The 23,225-nt window shown below is 41.9% G+C and overlaps 2 protein-coding genes across 2 annotated transcripts; both read right to left on the reverse strand.

The window, feature by feature from the left end:
• Positions 1–618: 618 nt before the first annotated feature.
• Positions 619–12,796, reverse strand: caspa (caspase a). Its single transcript, XM_056266220.1, has 8 exons — positions 12,506–12,796; positions 4,194–4,235; positions 3,270–3,376; positions 2,881–3,057; positions 1,783–2,023; positions 1,535–1,651; positions 1,146–1,255; positions 619–1,007 (listed from the first exon to the last, which is right to left on the reverse strand). Exons 1-8 carry the CDS (start codon positions 12,783–12,785, stop codon positions 900–902), a joined length of 1,182 nt encoding a protein of 393 aa, XP_056122195.1. The 5' UTR covers positions 12,786–12,796; the 3' UTR covers positions 619–899.
• Positions 12,797–14,532: 1,736 nt separating this feature from the next.
• etsrp (ETS1-related protein) lies at positions 14,533–17,660 on the reverse strand. The gene is made up of 8 exons (XM_056266216.1): positions 17,551–17,660; positions 17,205–17,288; positions 16,417–16,530; positions 16,245–16,319; positions 15,924–16,121; positions 15,332–15,571; positions 15,102–15,220; positions 14,533–14,940 (listed from the first exon to the last, which is right to left on the reverse strand). The coding sequence occupies exons 2-8, from the start codon at positions 17,284–17,286 to the stop codon at positions 14,668–14,670; spliced, it is 1,101 nt and encodes a 366-aa protein (XP_056122191.1). The 5' UTR covers positions 17,287–17,288; positions 17,551–17,660; the 3' UTR covers positions 14,533–14,667.
• Between the last annotated feature and the right edge of the window lie 5,565 nt (positions 17,661–23,225).

Raw genomic sequence — 23,225 nt, forward strand, 5'->3', positions numbered from 1 at the left:
CGCATGCACGTCACATCCGATGGATTTCGCGGTAAATCCGACCCGGAGACTTCACATATAAATATGAATATTGGCCTTCAGAGGTAATAGCAAAACCCGACAAGTGGATCATTGTAATGTGTGATTACAACCCCTTCACACACAGGCAATAAAAAAGGATTCATTTTAGAAGAAAAGCTAGAGCACCTTTAATGTAATGACATTTATTATAGCTAGCTTTTATAAATATAACATTAGCAAAACCATTTATTTTAAATGACATTTGTCTCAACTGTGTAAATATTCCTGATGTATCATATTTGATAATCACTATTTAACATGATTTTTTTCTAAAAAGTGATAACCTAGATAAAAGTAACCTAACTGAATTTTCTTCATTCCAGGAAGTGTTTATTTATAAATATTACTAATATAAAAGTTATTCTTATGTTTAAAAATCAGTAAAGATTTCGCAAAAGGACACATGTGCCACAAACTGAAGGGGGATGTTTTTAGAATTAGACTAAAAGGTATTTTACTTGTTAAAAAGTATCAATCAGAGGACAGAAGCATGTGATTTTTTCAGCACGGTTTTGATCATGATGATAATTCAAGGGCCTTAGAAATTTTCAGTAGGTTATACAGTAGGTTACCTTTATTTACAAGATAAAGTATTGTTTGTGTGAAAATACATTTGCGAATTATTATGTATTACAGGTTTTCTCCTCAGAGGAAATGCAGCTAAAACATTTAAGTAAATTCCTTTGTAAATTGAAAAAGTTGTTTAATTAAGGTTTTTCTTTTTTTTTAAAGAACTATTTTTTCAGACATCTGGAAAGACTTTTTTGGATTTGCTGGAGATGCAAAGGCACATAAAGGGTCTAAAGAATTCACAGACGAGGAGAGAAATGCATGTACAATCAGAGTCCAGGGAACAGGTAGAACAACTTTGCCATCGATGCTCTGTCTTTACATGCCATTTGCCTGAAGCTCCCGGGCATATCTGAACTGTCAAAACGTTTAATAACCTGTAAAAGGAGAACATAAACATCTGTGGCATGCACGAAAGTAACGTTTGAATGGCAATGTACACACAGATTTTTTTTTTGACCCTTTCAAAGGAACATAATTCACACAAGTTGCTCTTGCAGAAGCATGTGATTTACCTTCCTGAATAATTCCTCAATGTGATCCTTGTGTGCATCTTTCGTGAACACATCCACTATGTATTGCACATAAAAAGTTCCATTCTGCACATGCCTGTAAGATTTGGTTTCTGTAGGAAAAAATCATTAGTTAGGATCTTTCAGACTTTCCTCAATAATGAAATGGATATTGTGTACTTTTCACGCTTATACTAGTTTTACACTGAGAAACATCTTCAAATAATAATAAATAAAGTTCAGTTGAATGCAAATGAGCTATTTTATATAAAATAAATAATTTTTCACTCTTATACACTAATTCTACACTCTTAAGTGTTTTATATAGGGGTCCATGTGGTTTTATATAGAACCGTTGGGTTCATGACTCAATTTGAAAGAAAACTCTTTACCCGGGGTACAGGACATCAGAGAAATGAAGTCTTTCTCCTTGTGCACAAAGTCATCGCCCTCTATTTCCACTGGCTCATCAGGCTCCCCGTCACTGGCCCACACGCGGCCATGCTCCCCTGAACAGAGATTTGGTTAAGAGTGTGTCAGCCTTCTTCAAATAGGACTACAATCAATGGCGAGTTAATAATATACAATGATGTCCTGAGAATTCAACAATAAACAATTGTATTTTTAGTCATTTTCATACCTCCCCTGCAGGCTTGGATAAGAATAACCTTTGGTTTATTACGCAGAGCCGGACAATTCTTAGAGTTCAGATGACGGTAGATATCATCAACAGGGAAAGTATCAGAGGGGTTGTCTATTGTATGATAATGGACACCCAAAATGGTATTCCTCTTTCCGTGGGACATTATAACCACAAAGGTGCTGTCTGAACGTGCATGTTCCTCACGCCGTGCAAAGTTCTCGACTGCTTTCTTCATGTCCTGCCAAACAAATAAACTCCATTAATTAAATCAAGAGTACAATTACAATTAGAAAAACATATTAGCTTAAAGGAGTGGTTCACTTTTTAAAAAACTTTTGCTGATATTTTACTCGCCCCCATGTCATCCAAGATGTCCATGTCTTTCTTTCTTCAGTCGAAAAGAAATGAAGGTTTTTGATGAAAACATTCTAGGATTTTTCTCCATATAATGGACTTCATTGGGTATCAAATGACAGTGTCAGTGCAGCTTCAAATGGCTTTAAATGACGCCAGACGATGCATAAGGGTCTTATCTTGCGAAACGATAGGTCATTTCAAAAATAAATAAAAAAGTTTAAGTTTTATAAGCACAAATGCTCGCCTTGCTCTGTTCTGTAATGCACGTTCGTGACTCTCCTGTTCGAACTCGTTCATCAAAATGAACGAATCTTTTTTCGAGTCATTTCGTTCATTCAACGAACAAAATGACTCGAAAAAAGATTTGTTAATTTTGAACGAGTCTTTTTTCGAGTCATTTCGTTCGTTTAAACCCATTTGAAGCTGCACTGAAACTGTCATTTGGACCTTGAACCGTTTGGTACCCAATGAAGTCCATTATATGGAGAAAAATCCTAGAATGTTTTCATCAAAAACCTTCATTTCTTTTCGACTGAAGAAAGAAAGACATGGACATCTTGGATGACATGGGGGTGAGTAAATCATCAGCAAAAGTTTTTTAAAAAGTGAACTACTCCTTTAAGTTCAAAGTTTAAAAAATATATATATATATATGTTCCATCTGGATCATTTTCTCTACAAGCAGTAAAAAACTATAATTTCATAAGATGTGACTTCAAATGACTTAAAAGTATGCACCTCTGCAGAGACATTGGTGTACTTGACAACTTGATAATCCAGCTCCTTTAACAGCCATTCCATGTTCTCTTCATCTCTCTCTGCCCCTCTCCTGGTCATAGCCTTATCATCAAAATCTCTGTTGTTGATAAGCAGGGCAAGACGCGTTCTTTCAAGCTTGTCTTTTGCTTCATAAATCTAAGAAAAACAACCAAGAGATATTAATGCAGAATTTAACCACAACTAATACAATGGCAATCTAGAGCAACTGTCATGCAATAGTAACATTAGCGTCGTATCATTAGTAAGACTACTGATGTGTAGGTGATTTATTAACATGACTAAATTGAACTATTTTACTTTTTCCTGGTAATGTTTTATGAATAGATTAATACTTGTTTAATACTTGCCTCTTGCCCATTTTCTTCAAGTATTTTCTTTTTAAATGGTTGGCTGCACGGAGTAACCTGCGATTCTCTCTGCCAATCATCTGACTGTGGTTGCCTAACCTTCAAGCCTAGAAAACACAACACAGCTCATGAGCACATCATTCATCATATTCAAACAAACTTGAAACCTGAGATTACAAGTCCCTGTATGCTCAGAAGTTGAGGATAATTGCCTGGAGCTTTGTGAAACGAGTTGTAGAAAACTCGAGTGAATTGTGTATTGTGATATTTTTCTTAAGTTAAATGTCATTTTCTTCACCAAAGAGCAGGGGTGTAACGATACCCTCATACATATACATACATATCACGAAACTGAACTCACGATATTATTGCGATACTCCAAGACAGATGGTAAAAGGTCAACAAAAAAAAAATAACTTGATTAAAATGCTAAATTTGGTTTTACATTGGGTGTGGAAATGAATAGGCTTAGACTTGGTGCTAGTAACTCAATGCACAGGACAATGTTGAAACCAGAATAAAAATATTGATGATTCTGAAGCTGAAAATACAGAATTATTTTAGCAAACATGCTTGCACTCTGTCACTGACTAGATATATTTAAAATAATGTAGGCCACTTTTTACTGGTAACATAAGACATTTGGCATTATCAGGAACCACAACTATTCATTGCATTAGTAATTATATTCAATATTATGTACAGTATAGTTTAATGTAGTACTGATACTAAAACTCTGTAAACTTGAATTTTTTCTTACAGTAATTTTTATTTTTGGTGAACTATACAATACATATTGTCACTATCCACAATACATATTGTTGCATTTTTGTATTGTGATATATTGTTACACGAATTATTGTTACACCCCTACCAAAGAGTGAAGAGATTTAAAACCCACCGTACCAACCTAGACTTACTCACCATCAGATGGAGCCCTCGGGCCAGGAGGACCAACTGGAGCTACTGAAAAACAAGAGGAGGTTATAGGGTTAGTTCACCCAAAAATGAAAATTTTGTCTTTAATTACTTAGCCTACTTAATTACTACTTACATGTCGTTCCAAACCCGTAAGATCTTCGTTCATATTCGGAACACAAATTAAGATATGTTTTATGAAATCCGAGAGCTTTCTGACCCCATATATGGGTTATTAACACTTTCAAGGCCCAGAAAGGTAGTAAAGACATAATTAAAATGTAGTCCATGTAACTACAGTGGTTCAACGTGAAGTTAACTTTTCTTCTCTTCCGTGTCTGACATTGTTCACGTGAGCACCACGAAGCATGCGTATGGTGCTGACGCCTGCCAATACTGTTTACAACGTGAACACCATCACAGACTGACACGGAAAAGAAGAAATTGTTGAATACATTTTTTTTTTTTTTTTTTGCACAAAAAGTATTCTCGTCGCTTTATAACATTAAGGTTTAACCACTGTAGTCACATGGACTATTTTACCATGTCTTTACTACCTTTCTGGGTCTTGAAAGTGGTAACGTTGCAGTCTAGTGGGGTCAGAAAGCTCTCGGATTTCATCAAAATATCTTAATTTGTGTTCCGAAGATGAACAAATGTCTTACGGGTTTGTAACGACATGAGGGTGAGTAATTAATGACAGAATTTAATTTTTTGGGTGACTAACCCTAATGATTCTCTTACTGCAAATCTCCACATTCCACATTCAAAACTCAATGTGCACAACTATACATGGATTGGGATTTTAATGAAGAATTCAGCTGTAATTATTATAATTACTGATTATTTAACTGGCCTTTCTCCGTCCTTATTATTCTCCTCTTCAAAATATTGTAATCAAGTGTTTAATGGGCGTTACACTGAGGAAATTGAAATTAAAACTGAGTTCTAGTCTAGAGTAGGCTACAATTAAATAAGACTTGTAAATAATGTAAGGATCTTGCTTTCGATTCTGAATTCTTAACGAATCTTTTAGTAGGCTACTTTTGGGAACAATTATTTGCAACAACAACAACAAACAAAAAGAGAGAGAGAGAGAGAGAGAGAGAGAGAGAGAGAGAGAGAGAGAGAGAGAGAGAGAGAGGGGAGAGGGAGAGAGAGAGAGAGAGAGAGAGAGAGAGAGAGAGAGAGAGAGAGAGAGAGAGAGAGAGAGAGAGAGAGAGAGAGAGAGAGAGAGAGAGAGAGAGAGAGAGCTGAAATCCTTTCAGCTTCACTTGTAAATGGAGCCGGTCCTACATTCTGAAGAACTGGTTTTAGCTTTCCAACTATTTATAGGCTTATTAATAAAAATTCATAATACATAACTTTGTTAAAGTGCTCTCTTCTCCTAATTTGTGGTTTGTTAAGATTCAGGCAGTTTCTTCACTAACATGATAGAAAACCGGTCTAGTCAAGGCGAGAGCGGGGCACAACGTAACGCTTGTTGACTTTCTCAGTTTGTGTAAATCTACTTAGGGTTTAGAGTATTTATTTTTTCCCACACTTTCTTCTGACAAACTTCATCTAGGATGGGGTCCACATTATGAACTCATTTTATCAGCTCTGTTTCATTCCTATCGATGAAGTGTTCTGCTATGAACGAGATGTAAACATGCATGTGGTCAGATTGTGAGGATACTGATGATGGAGTTCATATTAATATTTTTAATTTGGTCATATATGAAGTTATGAACGCACTTAAGTTTATTAGGTTATAAATGAACACCCTAATTGTCTTCACCAAAGAGTGGAGAGATTTAAAACGAATCGGTTACCTAACGTAACCTCGGTTCTCTCTAGAAGAGGGAACGAGTATTGCGTAAGCTAGCTTACGCTGCGGGAAAGATTCATCTTTGCTGAGATATTGAAGCCAAAAATTATTTCATAATTTGTATCCATACACAACGCAGTTCCTCTGCGGCAGACCTAGAGCAGGCTAGCTAGCAGCTCATTGGTTCGCTCAGAGAGAACTGCTTAAGCCTATGGGAGAGCGGGGCTGAACCCGCTTCCAATGAGAGGCGCCCGCGCGCTCATTGCGTCATGGCCCGCCAGAATGGGCGTGGCTATGGTGTATATAACAGTCTCTCCCAGGCTTATATGTTGATTTATTTCAGCGTGAAGTGAAACGCTAGTAGCGCAAGCACGGCCGGGAACGCAATACTCGTTCCCTCTTCTAGAGAGAACCGAGGTTACGTTAGGTAACCGATTCGTTCTCTTACGAGAGGTTCTCTCGTATTGCGTAAGCTAGCTTACGCTGCGGGAACACCTGGTCAACGCCGTGCGCGCTATGAATCCACTCATGAATCCCAGGGTGATACCGGGGGATTTTTAACGTGGAGTGAATGTATTATGAGGCCGGCAGAGCGGGCACATGAAGTGTATAAGCATTTAAGGAGAGCACAAGGGGCGAACCGGTTGTGTGAGGGACTCCCAGTAATGCAGCTTCTTAGGGAGCTGGTCGTTTAGACAGCTAGTAATTTTGCCTGCAAGGCGGGAACTTCCAAGTTGTAAAACCTGACAAAAGTGGACGGGGAGGCCCATCCCGCGGCCACACAGATGTCATGAATGGAAATTCCACAGGACCATGCCCACGATGAGGCCATGCCTCTAGTGGAGTGCGCCCTGATGCCCAGAGGGCAGGGCAGGCATTTAGATGCGTAAGCAGAGGCGATAGCGTCCACTATCCATCTAGACAGTGTCTGTTTAGAGGCGGCCAGACCTTTGGTGCGCCCCCCAAACGACACGAAAAGCTGCTCAGCGCGTCTGAACACGGCAGCGCGCGAAGTGTACAATCTCAGAGCCCGCACCGGGCAGAGGAGATTGGCGTCGCGCTCACTATCGGATGAAGGCAGAGCCGATAGGGAAATAATCTGAGCCCTGAACGGGGTACCAATCGCCTTCGGGACATAGCCATGTCTAGGTTTGAGAATGACAACAGAATCATTCGGACCAAACTCGAGACACGCGGCGCTGGATGAGAGCGCGTGAAGATCCCCCACGCGTTTTACTGAGGACAGAGCCGTCAGAAAATCGGTTTTGAGCGAGAGGTATTTTAGGTCCACAGACTCGAGCGGTTCGAACGGGGGTGCTTTCATAGCTTCGAGAACTATAGAAAGATCCCAGATAGGAACCGAAGGGGGGCGCGGAGGGTTCATCCTCTTAGCTCCCCTGAGGAAGCGGATGACTAACTCGTCTTTGCCCAGGGACTGAGCGCGTCGGGGTTCAGAGAACGCCGCGACGGCTGCCACGTAAACCTTGAGAGTGGAGGGGGACCTGCCCTTGTCCAGCATCTCTTGAAGGAAAACAAGCAAAGACGGCACCTCGCATGACCGTGGGTCCAGATGTTTGTCGGTGCACCATTTTGAGAACACAGACCATTTAGACGCATAGAGCCTTCTCGTGGAAGGTGCTCTAGCCTGTATGATAGTGTTTCTTACTCCTTCTGGCAAATCAACGAATAGTCGTTGATCACCCATGCATGTAGCGCCCAGTGCCGTGGATGGGGGTGCCAGATCGTGCCGCGAGCCTGAGAGAGGAGATCTGCTCTGACTGGGATGGGCCACGGGGCTGTCTGCGACAGCTGAGTGAGCTCCGGAACCCAATTCTGACTCTCCCAACGCGGGGCTATGAGGAGCACCGAGTGGCGTGTGTCCCTGATCCTCTGAATTACCTGTGGTAGCAGAGCGATCGGAGGGAATGCATAGAGCGGGCGGCGAGGCCATTCCTGGGCTAGCGCGTCCTCGCTCCTTGAGAAAAATATTGGGCAGTGAGCGTTCTCTTCTGACGCGAAGAGGTCCACTTCTGCTCTGCCGAATAGCCGCCACAGTATTTGGACCGTTTGTGTGTTCAGGGACCATTCTCCTGAGGAGATGAGGTTCCTGGACAGTATGTCTGGGCCGTCGTTCAGATGGCCCGGCACATGCGTCGCTCTGAGCGAGAGCAGGCGGCTCTGAGACCAAACTAAAATGCGGTGTGTCAGTAGGAAGAGATTCCTGGACCTGACACCGCCCTGACGGTTGAGATAGGAGACCACAGCCATGTTGTCCGAACGGATCAGGACGTGGTGTCCCCGAATGAGCGGGAGGAAGCGCGAAAGCGCGTTCTCGACCGCAAGCATTTCCAGACAGTTTATGTGTAAGGGGCTTTCCTGTGTCGACCAATGGCCGAAGGCCGGTGAGCCCTCGCAGACTGCACCCCAACCCGTGTTGGATGCATCTGTCGAGATGACTTTTCGGCGAGAAAAGGTCCCCATCGTGACGCCTTGTCGAAACCATTCTGCTACTGTCCATGGCTGCAGCGCCGTGAGACATGTCTGCGTAACTCTGATCAGCTGGCGGCCCGTGTTCCACGCGCGGTGGGGTACACGGCTGTTTAACCAAAGCTGAAGCGGACGCATGTGCAGAAGGCCCAGCTGAAGCACAGCGGAGGCTGAGGCCATGTAACCCAGCATCCTCTGAAACGTTTTCAGAGGTGAGCGGGTGCCCATCTGAAACGAGGCGGCCAGTCGCTGTACACTGCGCGCGCGCTGTGTAGACAGGCGAGCCGTCATCGTGACCGAGTTCAAATCTATTCCTAGAAAGGAAATCGATTGACTGGGTTGAAGGGAGCTCTTTGTCCAGTTGACAGAGAGGCCCAGCGTTTTCAGATGGTCGAGGAGAACTGCGCGGTGCGACAGAAGCTCCGTCTGTGATTGGGCCAAAATCAGCCAGTCGTCCAGATAATTCAATATGCGCAGCCCCTGGCTCCGCAGGGGGGCGAGCGCCGTATCCATGCACTTCGTAAATGTGCGGGGCGCCAGAGATAAGCCGAACGGGAGAACGGCGTATTGATAAACATGACCCTCGAAGGCGAAACGTAAGAATGGCCTGTGACGGGGATTTATCTGGATCTGAAAATAGGCGTCTTTCAGGTCTAGAGAGATGAACCAGTCCCCCTGACGCACCTGCGCGAGGAGTTTCCTGGTAGTGAGCATCTTGAACGGTCTCTTCATGAGCACTTTGTTCAAAGACCTGAGATCTAAAATCGGTCTGAGGCCGCCGTCTTTCTTGGGAACCAGAAAATAACGGCCGTAAAACCCAGACTCGGTCATAGATGGTGGGACTCTCTCTATGGCGCCCTCTTGCAACAGCGTCGCAATTTCTGAGCGGAGCGTGCCGGCGGCCAGCGGGCTGACAGTAGATTCGAGCCGCGCGCGCGCACGAGGCGGGCGGTGGCGAAACTGTAGCAGATAGCCGTTCTTTATAATGCTTAGCACCCACGGGGAAATGCCTGGAATGGCTTCCCACGCTTTGGAGCATGCGGCTAGTGGCCGAATGGCTATATCGCCCTGATTGCTGCACATAGCGGGCTGGACACAGTGTGTGGGCGCGCTTTGAATGTGTGTGGCAACGGGATTTGCACTCAGAGAGGAGTCTATGGGCCGTGAAACAGAGCGAGCAGAGAGGGGACACGCGCACGAGCTCGTGGGCGTGTTTATGTTCTCTGATATTAGAGCGGGCTGTGCCCGTTTCATGTGATGGGGCTCTGATAGAGACACGGGGTATGTTATGCTTGTGTGTATGGGTGAGCACATGATTGTGGGCACGTTTTCTACACAACTGGCAAATTTTCTCTTTTTGAGATTTCTCTGGGTAGCCGTAAAAACGGCTTTTTGTCGCTCGCAAGCGGGCTGGGACACCGGCTTGTTTGTGGCGGTCAACACTACAGCAGTCGGCGAAATAACGAGGACTGGCAGAGGGCGAAGCTTTGACGGTGGTCCGGCCGCAGCGGGAGAGCACCGTCGTTTTCTTGACTTTGCTAGGCAGACTTCTGATGATCAGGCTTCAGCGTGATCTTAGGTCGCGGGCCTCGTGGGGGCGGCGGTCTGCGGCGGCTGTCAGAGCGAGGGCGGCCGCCCTGTCTGCGCTGGGCTGTTTGAGTCTGCGGAGGGGGGCGCTGTGGTGGAGCTCTGGCAGGAGGCTCGCGAGAGCGGCCCGCGGAAGAGCTAGCGTGGCGGGGCAGAAACAAATTCATCGCCTGAGTAGCTTTCTGGACCTCAGAAAAGCGATCGACGATTCCCGTGACAGCAGATCCAAAAAGGCCCGTCGGGGAGAGGGGCGCGTTAAGAAACGCGGCGCGCTCAGAATCTCCCATGTCGGCGAGCGTGAGCCATAAGTGTCTCTCGGCAACACAAAGGCTGGCCATGCATCTCCCCAGAGCTTGTGCGGCGGCTTTAGTGGCGCGAAGGGCGAGGTCCGTAGCACTTCTCAGATCCGTGACAGCGGGGGAGGGGTTTCTACCGCCTTCGGCCCACTCACGGAGAATATCGCTCTGTAAAACTTGGAGGACAGACATTGAATGTAGCGCTGCGGCGGCCTGACCGGCGGCGGCGTAGGCGCGAGCATGAAAGCTCGAGGTCGCTCTGCAAGCTTTCGAAGGAAGCGCGGGGGAAGAGCGCCATCTAGCAGAGGGCGGGCAGAGGTGTGCGGCGACCAAGTCCTCGACGGGCGGCATGGCTGAGTAGCCTTTCTCGGCGGCTCCGTCCACCGAGCGCAGCGAGGCGGATATATCAGAGCGGTTTCTAGCCGAGAGCGGGGCACTCCAGGACTTCGTCAGCTCTGCGTGAAGTTCAGGCAGGAATGGAGCGGCCCGGTTGCACGCGGGGGTCGAGCGCCGATGAAAAAAGCTGCCGTCCATCCGGTTCGGGGCCTGCTCGGGTGGAGGAGACCACTCGAGACCGAGGCGTTCGACGGCCTGTGCGAGGAGGCGCATTAGTTCCTCCTCTATCCCGGCGCGGATCCCCGCCGATTCTCTCGTGGATCCGAGAGATGACCATTCTTCACTGTCAGAAGCGAGCAGTGAACAGGAGTCCTTCTCCTCCGCGGCGTCATCGGAAGCGACAGAGCGGCCACTCGGCGGCAACTGTATGTCCGGCAGGGGCGGGGAGGGAGAGCGGGAAGCGGGAGGCGGCGGCGGCGGCCCGCATTGTTCCGCTGGGGGCTCCGGCGGCCTCTGGGAGCGGCGTTTTTTCTTACGCGGCGAAGAGGAAGGCGGCGCGGGAGCGGATTTTGCTGCCAGAAGTCGTGCCCGCAGGGACGACAACGGCAGGCTCTCACAGAAGTCGCATCCTCCATCCGCGAGAGCGAGTTCTGCGTGCTCGAGTCCCAGGCAGAGAGCGCAGATGACATGGCGGTCTCCGTCCTCGAGACGAGCGCGGCAAGAGCCGCAGGAAAAACGAGACATCTTTAAAAAGACGCTCGGCTCTTTTAGATATAATAGAGAAGGATACAGTCGTCGGATGGCGCTAGCTTGCAGGGCGGCTGAAGGTGGCGAAGACGGCCGGCTTCTTCAGGGTCCGGGAGCTCGCTAGAGTGATGCCTTTTCGACGGCGACGGCTTTTCTCAGGACAGCAGAAGCGTGCAGCTTGCTGAAGATGAAATGAATCAACATATAAGCCTGGGAGAGACTGTTATATACACCATAGCCACGCCCATTCTGGCGGGCCATGACGCAATGAGCGCGCGGGCGCCTCTCATTGGAAGCGGGTTCAGCCCCGCTCTCCCATAGGCTTAAGCAGTTCTCTCTGAGCGAACCAATGAGCTGCTAGCTAGCCTGCTCTAGGTCTGCCGCAGAGGAACTGCGTTGTGTATGGATACAAATTATGAAATAATTTTTGGCTTCAATATCTCAGCAAAGATGAATCTTTCCCGCAGCGTAAGCTAGCTTACGCAATACGAGAGAACCTCTCGTAAGAGAACCTACCTTACCAACCTAGACTTACTCACCCTTAGATGGAGCCCTCGGGCCTGGTTGAGGACCAACTGGCGCTACTGAAAAACAAAAGGAAGTTGATGATTAATGATTATCTTGCTGCAAATCCCCACGTTTCACATTCAAACCTCAGTGTGCACAACAAAGATTACTAAGATTACTTAAGATTATATTCTCTTCTTCAAAAATTGCAATCAAGTGTTTTAATGGGCGTTACACGGAGGAAACTGAAAGTAAAATTAAGTTCAAGTCTAGAGTGGCCTACAAATAGAAATAGGAATCGTAAATAATTTAACGAATTAGTGGGCTACTTTTGGGGAACAATTATTTGCACACACAATAACAAAAAAGACGGAAAAAAAATTATAATTATTAAATCTTGAAAAAGTGCACTATTCTTCTATTTTTGGTTTCTTAAGTTTCAGGCAGTTTCTTCACCAAGAAAAAGAAAATAATACTATTAATAATAATAATAAAGATTCGGCCTTGGCAACTTTGTCTACTCTATCGATTCAAAACAGTTTACTTACCGTCTCTCGTGTTCTCTCTGAGCTCCTCTGCCAATTTATTTTCTCTAATAGCCGTTAAAAGTTCGATTGTTACAGGAACAGCGCCTGTCGATGTGAAAGTGTTCACCATTACATCGGCGAGATCTAGAGCGTCTTTAATTTTGTCGATTGCAGCTTGTCGTACAATTAGTTTATCATTTTCAGGCTTGCGATCGCGCAGTTTGCTTTTAAACCTTTTTAGCTTTTCCTCCCCCAGATCCTCAAAAGTATCCTCCAGGTGTTCCTTAATGGTCTTCACCATGGTTCCTGAAAGTTACAGGCTTTGGACAGTATGAACCGCTGCAAAAGAGACCTCCTGTTTTGAGCCGAGATGAAGAAGCTGTGTCTTTAGACTTTCAGCCTGACATTTACATTGAACGTTTCCTTCCTCGTTTCATAACCACTGTCTTGTAAACACTGGGGTTGCTACAAGATAATATGTTTTGTATAAGTTTGTAATGCATGCTGTAGCCTATTTAATTATGACATAACTAGCATAGAACAGAAAAAAGCTTGCTGTTAAACTGAAGCAGCAATAGACCTCTGTACCTCTGAGAAAGTCATAATTTTCTGGAGACACCTGCATCTCCATTCCCATTCTGATTTTTCATGATCCAAAAAAATAGAAAGATGATTCAATGAAACAATAAAAATTACTTATATTACATGCATGCACACAGAAGTCTCCTTATAAAACAAGTAGCCTATAGCCTACTTCAAGTTTATTTTATAAAGTATACTTAAGTAAAGTTCAAGTATATTTTAAATTATACTTTTTGTAGTAAGTATGCCTATATACTAATATCAATGTACTATACTTGTAAGTGTACTGTTTCAATACAACTTGGGACTAAATCGGCCCACTTTTTAGAGTATGAAATATACTTTTAAGTATACTTTAAGTGTAACAGTACTAAACTTTGAGTACACAATTAGTTTACAACTAAGTTTTCGTTTGTACTGCAACTATACTACAAGTGAACTTAGGTATACTGATAGTTTACTAGTCAAATAATTGTAGCACATTTTTTAGTTTATAAAGTTAGGCCTACACTTTGAAGTACACTCTCAGTATAGGTTACTACTAGTTTAGTAGTTTTATACTTGTAAGTTTTATTTAAGCTAACAAATCATCACTACTAAGTTCCTATATTAGGTATTCATTTTGTATAGCCTACTTGAAATATGCCTTTAACTGTACTTAATTAACTGTACTTAAACTCTTTCCATTTTAAAAACATTTTATTCTAGTTTCATGCATGCTTTTTTATCAACTCTTGAATGTGGGTAACTTTCATAAAAAAGCAACATCTTGAATAGCATTTTTGTCAGACTACGTCTGGATTGGATTCAGAATGATGATCAAAGATGGAGTAGATCGAGTCCATTAACACCCTCAAAGCTTCACATTTGTTAAACCTTCCTGGGTCCACATTTTCATTTGGTAACTTTAGGCAGTTTTGAACTTACTGTACATGCGGTTTAATGTTTGATGAACTAGTTATTTTACATTTGCAAATTACCAAGTTTTGTCCCATTCCGATGAAGTAAAAAAATGTAAACAAAATGTTTTGGTCAAAAATGACCGCCAGAGGGTTGGATATATTGAGCAATGTGCAAGTCAATTACCATAAATACTCACACACCTGTAGGACATAGCAGGTGACGCATGCTTTATCATTGAATTATTTTCCTGTTGATCACTATAAAGCTGCTTTGAAACAATCTGTATTGCATAAAGCGCAATAAAAATAAAGGTGACTTAACTTGACTAAATGAAACCGAGTAACAACATTATTGTGAAAAGACGCATACTGTAACATTCAATTTATTTACAAGAATTCACAATCTGATGTTAAAACATCAGTTTACTTAAGAAAAAAGGAAAAAATGTACAAGATTAGTGTTCCAACGTCAAAAGAGGTAGCTAACAATGTTTTCTAAAGGCACCTAACTGCGTTTGATGGCTGATTTCAGATCTGTCTTTAAATATACTACCGGTATGTCGCTCATTCAAAAGTCCAAAGCAGTTTAAAGTACGTATCTTTGAACGGAACAGTCAGTCATTTCTTTGTTGTTACTATTTCCAGGGCATGGTTTTACAGTTCTTTTCGATCATTACAGGCATTTGAAAATGTCCTCCTCTAATGCGCCCAGGACTCTGTGTTTTCCTCCGGTCTGGTTGTGCTTACAGACTGGGGAGATACTGCATTTGGTGGAGAGATGTTTAGACTTGCAAAGACCTCGTGTGCCGTTTTTCCAAGCATGCCTTGCACGTCACAGACAAAGCGGTAGACGTAGCGCTTCCCTGCTGTTTTGTGAATGATGTTTTTGTGGTAGTAGTAACGCAGACCACGACTTAGCTTCTCGTAGTTCATTTTGGGCTTGTTCTTACACTGGCCCCACCGCTTCGCCACCTGGAGGATACAAGGGGAGATGTTAAGCCAATCTTTATCTTCAGAACAACTGAGCGAATGTGAAAATTCCAGATGTAAAGACAACAAATTCTCTTTTGCTTACATCGTCATGATGTTTTGAGACTCTACGCGTTTTGTTTTGGTTGAGGTATGAATCTTACCTCTGCAGGATCTGACATTTTAAACTCCCAGCCATCCCCAGTCCAGCTAATGAAAGTGTGGCAAGCAGAATCCAGCAGAAGTTCCAGCAGAAACTGCCAAAGCTGTATAGGCCCAGATCCTGATGGAGAACAAACAGTACTAAGTCATATATCCTGACAAGACTAAATTATTCTCATTTTCTGTTATGAAAAATATGTATGCTTCAAAGGCTTCTGTAACAATTGCTCACCTGGGTAGGCGGACATTGGTGTCATTTCACCCTCTCTGTCTGATCTTTGAGATGGTGCGCTACGCCTTTTGACCACACGGGGGCAGAATTGCTCAGAGGATTGAGTAACTGGAGGTGATGAAGAGGATGCCGGCTGCCCAAGCATGGAAGTGCAATAAGTGGGTGAGGGGTAGTCGGACCAGTATGAAGGCCTGCTTTGCTGCTCTGCTTCATACAAGGCATAAGGTCTCTCTGCATCACCTACACAAGAAAAACAACAGTTAATATTTCAATATTTTAGGTTATTTTAAAAATGAAAGAATATAATAAATATCCAAATAAATTATATATGTATATTATATATATTTATTACATAAAATAAAACATATATATAATTTATTTATTCCATTGTAAAAAAATGTTTTTATTATTATATTATTTATTTATCCATGTATTTATGCATATATAATTCATCATTTTTTGATACTTTACTCCTATATAATAGGTAATATAATACTTTTAAATGTCATCAATAACATATGCTATCTTCTATATAGCTTCGCCTGAAAATGCATGATATATTTGAAATAATATGCATCTCTCAAATGCCTACCCAGATGGTCCAGATTGACGGTACCGGTTGCTCCTCTGTGACTCGGACCTTTCCCAGGTTGGTAATGGCTGCTGGTGTCCATCCCTGGGCTGAATGTGCTGCTTTGTGCTGGAGTGCATAAAGGGACGAGGTTCTGGTAGGTTTGAGTAGATTCGTGAAAGGCAACCTGCTGCCTGTCTGCTACCATTCCTTCTGGAACTATGGAAAAATAAGATAGTATGAGGCCAGGCCACTTAAAAGACGAGTTTGCACATTGTAAATGTAATATATATATATATATATATATATATATATATATATATATATATATGTGATACTTACTATTAGTGTATGACCAGCAGCTAAACTCAGGGAAGGAGTCCAGATTAAATAGTCCAGAGTCTAAAAGAGTATGACCTATACAGTAAAAACACATTAATGTTTGTAATCATTAAAATAGTTGTTTGCATTATTAATATAATGGCCAGGAATTTGTGCATCATGAGATGCTTACCTTTAGCACTGTGCAAATGCTCCTTCTGGGGCTCTGAATAGGTTTCTGGATACTGCTGTTGTTGGACAGGTCCTTTGCTGTCTAATAAAAAGGACAGGTCTTCACCACTGCAGTCTGGAGGTACATTATCAAAGATGTGGAATGAATGAGAGCCAGAAGAAATCGTGTATTCTAGAATTAACAATGGATTAATGTATGTAAGCTCCCATAAAGTTTTCTACACCTAGTCTGAACTGTGCTAGGAATAAAAGTGTCTGTGACAGAGTGATGAAGAAGGGAGTAGGAGAGGGGGTGCTAAATCTGTTTGAGGAGGAAGTCTGGAGGAAAGGATTAGGAAGAAAGGGAGGGAGCAGAAAAAAGACGGGTGTATCTTTAACCCAACCACCCCTTTTTTTCTACATCCCTGGTTTGGACATTCCTAAATCTCAGAGCATGCATAGCCTGACATCCCCTTTTCCTGATGAGCTTTGAATTAGTGCACACAAACAAGGTGTCAAGGTCTAATTTTTAGGGTTTTGACAGGGGTGTTGCAATTCTGGCTTTGCAGCTCAAGGACAGCGGAAATGTTTTGCACGGACATTCAGGAAACAAAGCTGGAGAAATACTAAATCCCACAAAATCTGACAGATTTTCCCCCTGAGGGAAAACTGAATGTGATAACTGCAAATATGGGCTTTGACGTTATCATTTAGGCTATACACTGAGAGGGATAACAGGAGATTTTATATAGAGATAGCCTATTTAAACACTGTATATATAGAGGAAAGTGTGTTGAAATAAGATTTTACCATATGAGCTGAAGTCAAAACCACCAGGAACCTCCTGAGTTCTGAAGTCTTCTGTGTAAAATCCAGCTTGATACATTTCCATATCTGAAGAAAAAACAGCATAATTTAGATATTACACTAATAGCCTATAGAATTTGCATTTGCGTCATTGGGTTAGTTTTGTTTGGTCGGCCTAATTATTCCATTAAAAACTCTTATTCTCAAATTCTTTATAAACACATCAATGGGTGTAAAACAGTCCATTATTTTTAATGCCAGTCAGTGATCCAACACTGATAATACAGATTAAGAATCTAACTACAATTGACAGATTCGATTTTTAGAGAAATTGAAGAGAAAACCTTACCTTTACGTTCTCAGAGTCCTTATTCCAGATATAAAGGATTTACTACAGCCTCAAGCGCTGCCTTACAACCCTGTTGACTGTTGGTGCTTCACCGGGACCGTTATAAAGAGGCCGCGCGCGATGGGGCGTGTCCGCGCGACTTGTGAAGGAATGCGTCGTGACTGCGGTGACGTCAGACAGGAGTCACGACCACAGATTTGTTACTCTTCCCTCCTTTTACTAATGGTGACGTCAGACAGGAGTCACGACCACAGATTTGTTACCCTTCCATTCATAGAAAAGGTGTCTATGGGGGAGCAGAAAAAACATCACTAGACAGGTTTGACTGACATGTCCCTTCACATTTATTTTTCCAAATACAAGACCGTTCGACCTAAAAACTTTAGGATTAAAGATTAAAAGGCTGAAACGTTAAGACGATAGACGTAAGTTATGAACCCTATTTACGGTAGACGCCATACGGTTTCGCGAATTAAATCAGGCTACAGACCGCTTAATTGGGCCTAGTGTTCTGAATAAGTGTTAATCAAACAGCTTGACGAAACATTGGGAATTTAATAAAAAAATCCTGGTGACACGAAACTCAGGAAACTAGTATAGGCTTTTGAAGATATAACATATGCCCACCCAAAGTTCCTGGTGACACGAAACTGTGGAATTCAAAATGTGACGCTCATCAGACGGTACAAACCATGTCTGTCCAGTGTCCCTCCTATCCTTTCATTCATGAAAAATTTAAAATGGCGTCTTCCAACAATAGAAGCCACTAAAAACTCTAAAATTCTAAAAGCAAAGCCTTGACTTTTATTAGCTACTGTTAGTCCTAATAATAATAATAATAACAAGTAGCCTATGACAATTACTGTTATAATTATGATTTTACAGGCCATATTTAGTCATATTATTGGGTAACACTTTATTTTACAGTGTCCTACACGTTACTGTAGCAATAACTAGGCTACCTATAAATTAGCTATGCATAATTAGATGCAACTAACCAAACCAACCCCTATTCCTAACACTACACTAGCTAGTTAATTATTATTAGCTTACTCAGTAGGCAACCTAAATGTATATTTACACTGTAACACGGACACCTTAAAATAAAGTATAACCAATTATAAAATATGAATGTATTCTACAACAGCAACGTTTTCGTGGTTTTGCATGTGACTTGTTTTAAGTCAGGATTTATACGAAATATGCAAGAATAGGCTATAACCCAGATAGCAAAAAATATCGGCACGGCTTCTTTTTGCCGCCGGCCCCAAACTGTCGGCTATAGGTGCGGCCCGCTGGCGGAGAAGAAACGTTTGCCGCCGAATACGTCACTCCCATTTCTTGCGAGATGCCGCCGGCGAACAGCAGCCGGGCCGCCGACTTCATTCTCTCTGGCGGTTGCCGCCGTCTAAATGAACCGCGGCCGGCTGGCGGCAAGCCGCTTTGAAATCGACCAGCCATGTCATTGGCATGAGTGGAACTGACAGCATTTTAACTTTCACATTTAAAGCGATTATAATTATTATGTGAATTATATCAAATTTTTAGGTACCAAAGTCATTATAGGGTTTATAACAGATTTGACTCAGTCTGATTCCATGATAAGGTTTAGGAAAATACATTTAAATTACGTTGAAACTCTGAAGCGATTCAGTGATAGGCCTATGTAAAATATATAGAATTATTTTATTCACTTAAGGTGACAATTCATTTCTTTGATTTATGCACAAGTGAGATGCACAAATAGTCCAAAAAGAATTCCTTTTGTAAAACTTACTTGGCAATAAATATCTTTCTGATTCTGATTAGGTTTTAAAATAAATATTTCATTCATGGTATGAACAATTTAGCAGAATAAATGGATGAAGTTAGACTTTTAACCAATGCCTGAAATCAGTGAACAGTGAAAGACATCTGCAACTTGGCCAAAAGCTTGGGTATGCTTTAGATTTTTTTTATTAATTTGCAACCATGGTAATATTTATAATAAACATGAAAATCCCTGTTTTGACCTGAAAGATAAAGTGAAATATTTAGAAATATTTTGTCTCTCTGTCACCCCAGGAAATTTCGTTTATGTCTTTCATTTTTTTACAAGTTCGATTTTTTTATTTATTTTACCTTTTACAGGTATAAGGGATTCATTTGCAATAGCGAGTTTTGCAATCTGTACAAATGTTTAAGAAAGTATTAAAGCACAAACAGAGAAGTACCTCCACCGGCCGAGAGGGGCAGTACCTAAAAAACGGAAGCAGATTTACCAACACAACAGTGGCCACTCGTCACACGATTTCAGTATTTGGAGAGGATATCCTATCTAGTCATTGACTACGATCTTTAAAGTAAGTACATTTTTCCTTTTTGTGTAACGCAATATTATGTTCATTTTTTACATTTTTAGTTCATCTTTTTCAAATATGTTCTTGCCTTACTAGTCAAGCTAGTAAGTTAGCCTGTTTACAAAGTTTGCGTCATGTTTCTGACATAGCTAATCTTGTTAGTTAGGCTAACGTTACTTAGTTTCTTCCTGGCGTTAGTTTTTTCTTTTCTTCTTTTAACTATATTTACGTATGTTTATGCAAGTGTGAGTAGGCCTACTACAGTATGTGGTTTAAGATAGTATTGGTCAGTCGAATAATTAACTAACTTACGTAACTAAATCCTGAAGGACAATTCTCCCGCCCACGTGGGAATGGTAACGTTAGCAACATCTTTACGACAAGAAAGACTGATCAGTATAACTTGTATTGTTTTCTAACTAAACATAATGATGTTTTGTTTGATTCGACAACCATGCTGCTAGTCTAGTTTAACTTACAGTGTTAGCTAACACATGCTGCTTCGCCTTTTTTACTCACTGAATTCAAGCATGTTCGACATGTTGAAATGTATCTAGCTACAGTAGATCGCCAAAGCTTTACATCTAGAAAGTTTAACTTTTGGTGTTTTCTTACAAAAATAACTATGTGTGTGTGTGTGTATATATATATATATATATATATATATATGTATATATATATGTGTGTATGTATATATGTGTGTATATGTATATGATTGTGTTTTTCTGAACATGGTTTTCTGTTGATCCACTTGTGAAAATGACTCGTTTTTTGAAGGGGTGAGCATTTTAATGTTATTGATTTTGCCTGGAAATTAATCAAAAAGTATACTTTATGCAAAATGTTCTTCTATTTTAGATGGTTCACATTGTTCAGTTTATCAACGAGGAGGATCTGCCATTTGCAGTGGTTCCGCAAGAGTGGCTCGGCGAGAGCATGTGCCATTGGCCCCCATTTAACCTCAGCAAAAAGACGAAGGCAACAATTTAGCCATCCTCTGCACACCTCCACACAGCACCTGGGAGAAACATCATTTTAAGTTCATGAAGGGAGCAGGTAAATGGGTCTGACTTGTGTATTTGATTTTCCTGTATTTCATCTGTGTAATTTATTTTCTGTTTATTGTGGATAACTGACTCTTATATTCATTATTCCCTACTCTAGAATCTTGTAAGTCTCAAGAAAAAAAACTCTAGAAAGATGCATCGATTCCAGAAAACCAGGAAAATGCTGAACTGGTATGTAAAATCTATTGCTGTGATGCTGGATTTGTGATCCTGCCACTAAACTATACCATTTGTTAGATTTTCAAATTTCTGTTTCCTCTTTCTCGCTACCAGGTTTCTCCCCGGTAATCCAGACTCCACTTCAAAGAGCCAAGAGTTTGAGTACAAGTAAGTGATGTTATTTGTGAAGTTTTTTTGTCTTGGAAACTATTGCTTCTATTTGAAGTCGGCATGAACCGGAAGTTACAAACGACTTTTCTCCAGTGTTGTGACGTATTTAAAAGTGAAACGGTATATTGAACGGAGGGCAGGGTTTTACTCTAGCGCTCCTGTTCTCCATCTCTGCTCATAGCACGGTTTGAGGGGAGTTGCCACGCCCTCGCGCCATAGCACATGACCGGAAGAGAAGTCGTTTCGAGGGGGGAGGGAAGGGTAACGTATTTGATTAAAGATTATAAGGCTACATGAATTTTAAAAGAATAATGAAGTGCACAGATAAATCATTTATAATAAACACTACAATATTACATATAAAAATACGAATTGTAAAATCTTACTTCAAGAGCAGGTGAAGCAAGTTCAACAAACAATGTTGAAGACGTTTGCTTGCACTGAGCAATTAGGTACAACTTGCAAACAGCACCTGTGGTTGTCGGTTTAATTCCCACTGGGGCTACCTGTACATGTAGTAGACCTAGATATAAAGTAAAATTTAACATTGTATACTGCATATATTACAGTCTGAATCCTTAGCCTTTCACATTTTTTATTTATTTATGAGAAGCTTCAGAGAAATGTAATTTGTAACACTTTTTTGGATTTTCAGCTTGGTGTAGGGGATAAAGCATGTTTTAGAGACATGTTCCTGAAGACCATTGTTCAACGTAAGTTGGATATTTTTTTTTAGATTTAAGTAGATGTGTATGTCCTATTGTCCTCATGCAATTCAAATTAAATGACAGATCTGTATTTTCTATATTAGCCATCCGGAAGGACCCGGCAACCCAGGATGCACTGATGAGGCGGTCCAGGTTAACGTTACGCGTTACCTGAAAGGAGCATCTGACCGTGAAGGCAGAAAAAGGCGCCGCACAGCTGAGAGGGACCCACAGCCGACCACTTAAAACTAGACTGACTACTGACACCCCAGAATCACTGACAACTGGAATCCTTTCTTTATCTTGCAGTCAGTAGAATCAAGACCCCTAAAGAAGTCAGAAGTGTCAGACTACACTCACTCACTGTGGAAATTACTTTCTTTTTTTCTTTTTCAAATAAAGCTTGTAAATCCTTGTGCCACAGGTCAGCATTGTGGTTATAATGGCCTATTCTACTCCAGAGCTTTACTATAAATTACTACCACTTATCATATTGTTAGAAATGGTTTGTAAATGTAGTTATACTTTTATTTATTTGGTATCTTGCACATTATTTGGTATCAAATATCCTCTTTACTTGTCATAATGTTTACTGGTAATTTTTTACCCTAGAGCTGTCTTTTTTATATGAACACTTATTGTAAGTGTTGTAATTTGCTTGTAAGGCTGTTTAACCAAAATTGAATTGGAAACCTGCATGTTAGTATATTGATTTATTTATTTTTCTGTTATGTTTCAGTGATCTGAAACATCTTGTTTAAATGACAGTTACTGTACTTTGAAATGTAGAATAAAAATGCCAATTGTAAATTTGTCTGGTTTGAGCAATCATTATTCTTGATAAACTGCATGCTATAAATAAATAAATAAAAAATATATATATATAGCCAGAATAAGCGGCGGCAGAGCGCTCGAAAATAGCGTTTGCCTCCGGCGGGCCGCGGAAGGACGGCCTTCAATATAAAGGCGGCGGAACGGCGGTTGGCCCGCGGGCCGGCCGCTTAACGAAGGCGGTAGGAAGGCGGCTGCCGCTTTTAAAAAGCGGCTGCCGCCGGCGGTGCGCCGTCCAACGTGTTTGCGATGTCGCCATTCTGACGCTTCTACTGCCGCCGGAGAACCGACGGTGGTCCGCCGACTCATTGCTATCTGGGAAATGACAGGCACATGCTACATTTGAATTGCAGTTAGTCGATTTTAACGGAATACATAGGCTAATATAGTCATAGAAGACC

The sequence above is a fragment of the Rhinichthys klamathensis genome, unplaced genomic scaffold (genome assembly GCF_029890125.1).
Source record: "Rhinichthys klamathensis goyatoka isolate OS25496 unplaced genomic scaffold, OSU_Roscu_1.1 h1tg000246l_1, whole genome shotgun sequence".
NCBI classification, from domain to species: domain Eukaryota; kingdom Metazoa; phylum Chordata; class Actinopteri; order Cypriniformes; family Leuciscidae; genus Rhinichthys; species Rhinichthys klamathensis.

Bases quoted from the DNA above. Each gene is read 5' to 3' on its own strand.
- caspa (XM_056266220.1), bottom strand. From the start codon at position 12,785: ATGGTGAAGACCATTAAGGAACACCTGGAGGATACTTTTGAGGATCTG. The intron at 1,256-1,534 runs GTAAAGAGTTTT...TTTTTCCTACAG, and splicing joins TCTGATGTCCTGTACCCCGG to AAACCAAATCTTACAGGCAT. The intron at 1,008-1,145 runs GTAAATCACATG...CTCCTTTTACAG, and splicing joins TTGAGGAATTATTCAGGAAG to GTTATTAAACGTTTTGACAG.
- etsrp (XM_056266216.1), bottom strand. From the start codon at position 17,286: ATGGAAATGTATCAAGCTGGATTTTACACAGAAGACTTCAGAACTCAG. The intron at 16,320-16,416 runs GTAAGCATCTCA...TTTACTGTATAG, and splicing joins GCATTTGCACAGTGCTAAAG to GTCATACTCTTTTAGACTCT. The intron at 15,221-15,331 runs GTGAGCAATTGT...GTTCTCCATCAG, and splicing joins ACCAATGTCCGCCTACCCAG to GATCTGGGCCTATACAGCTT.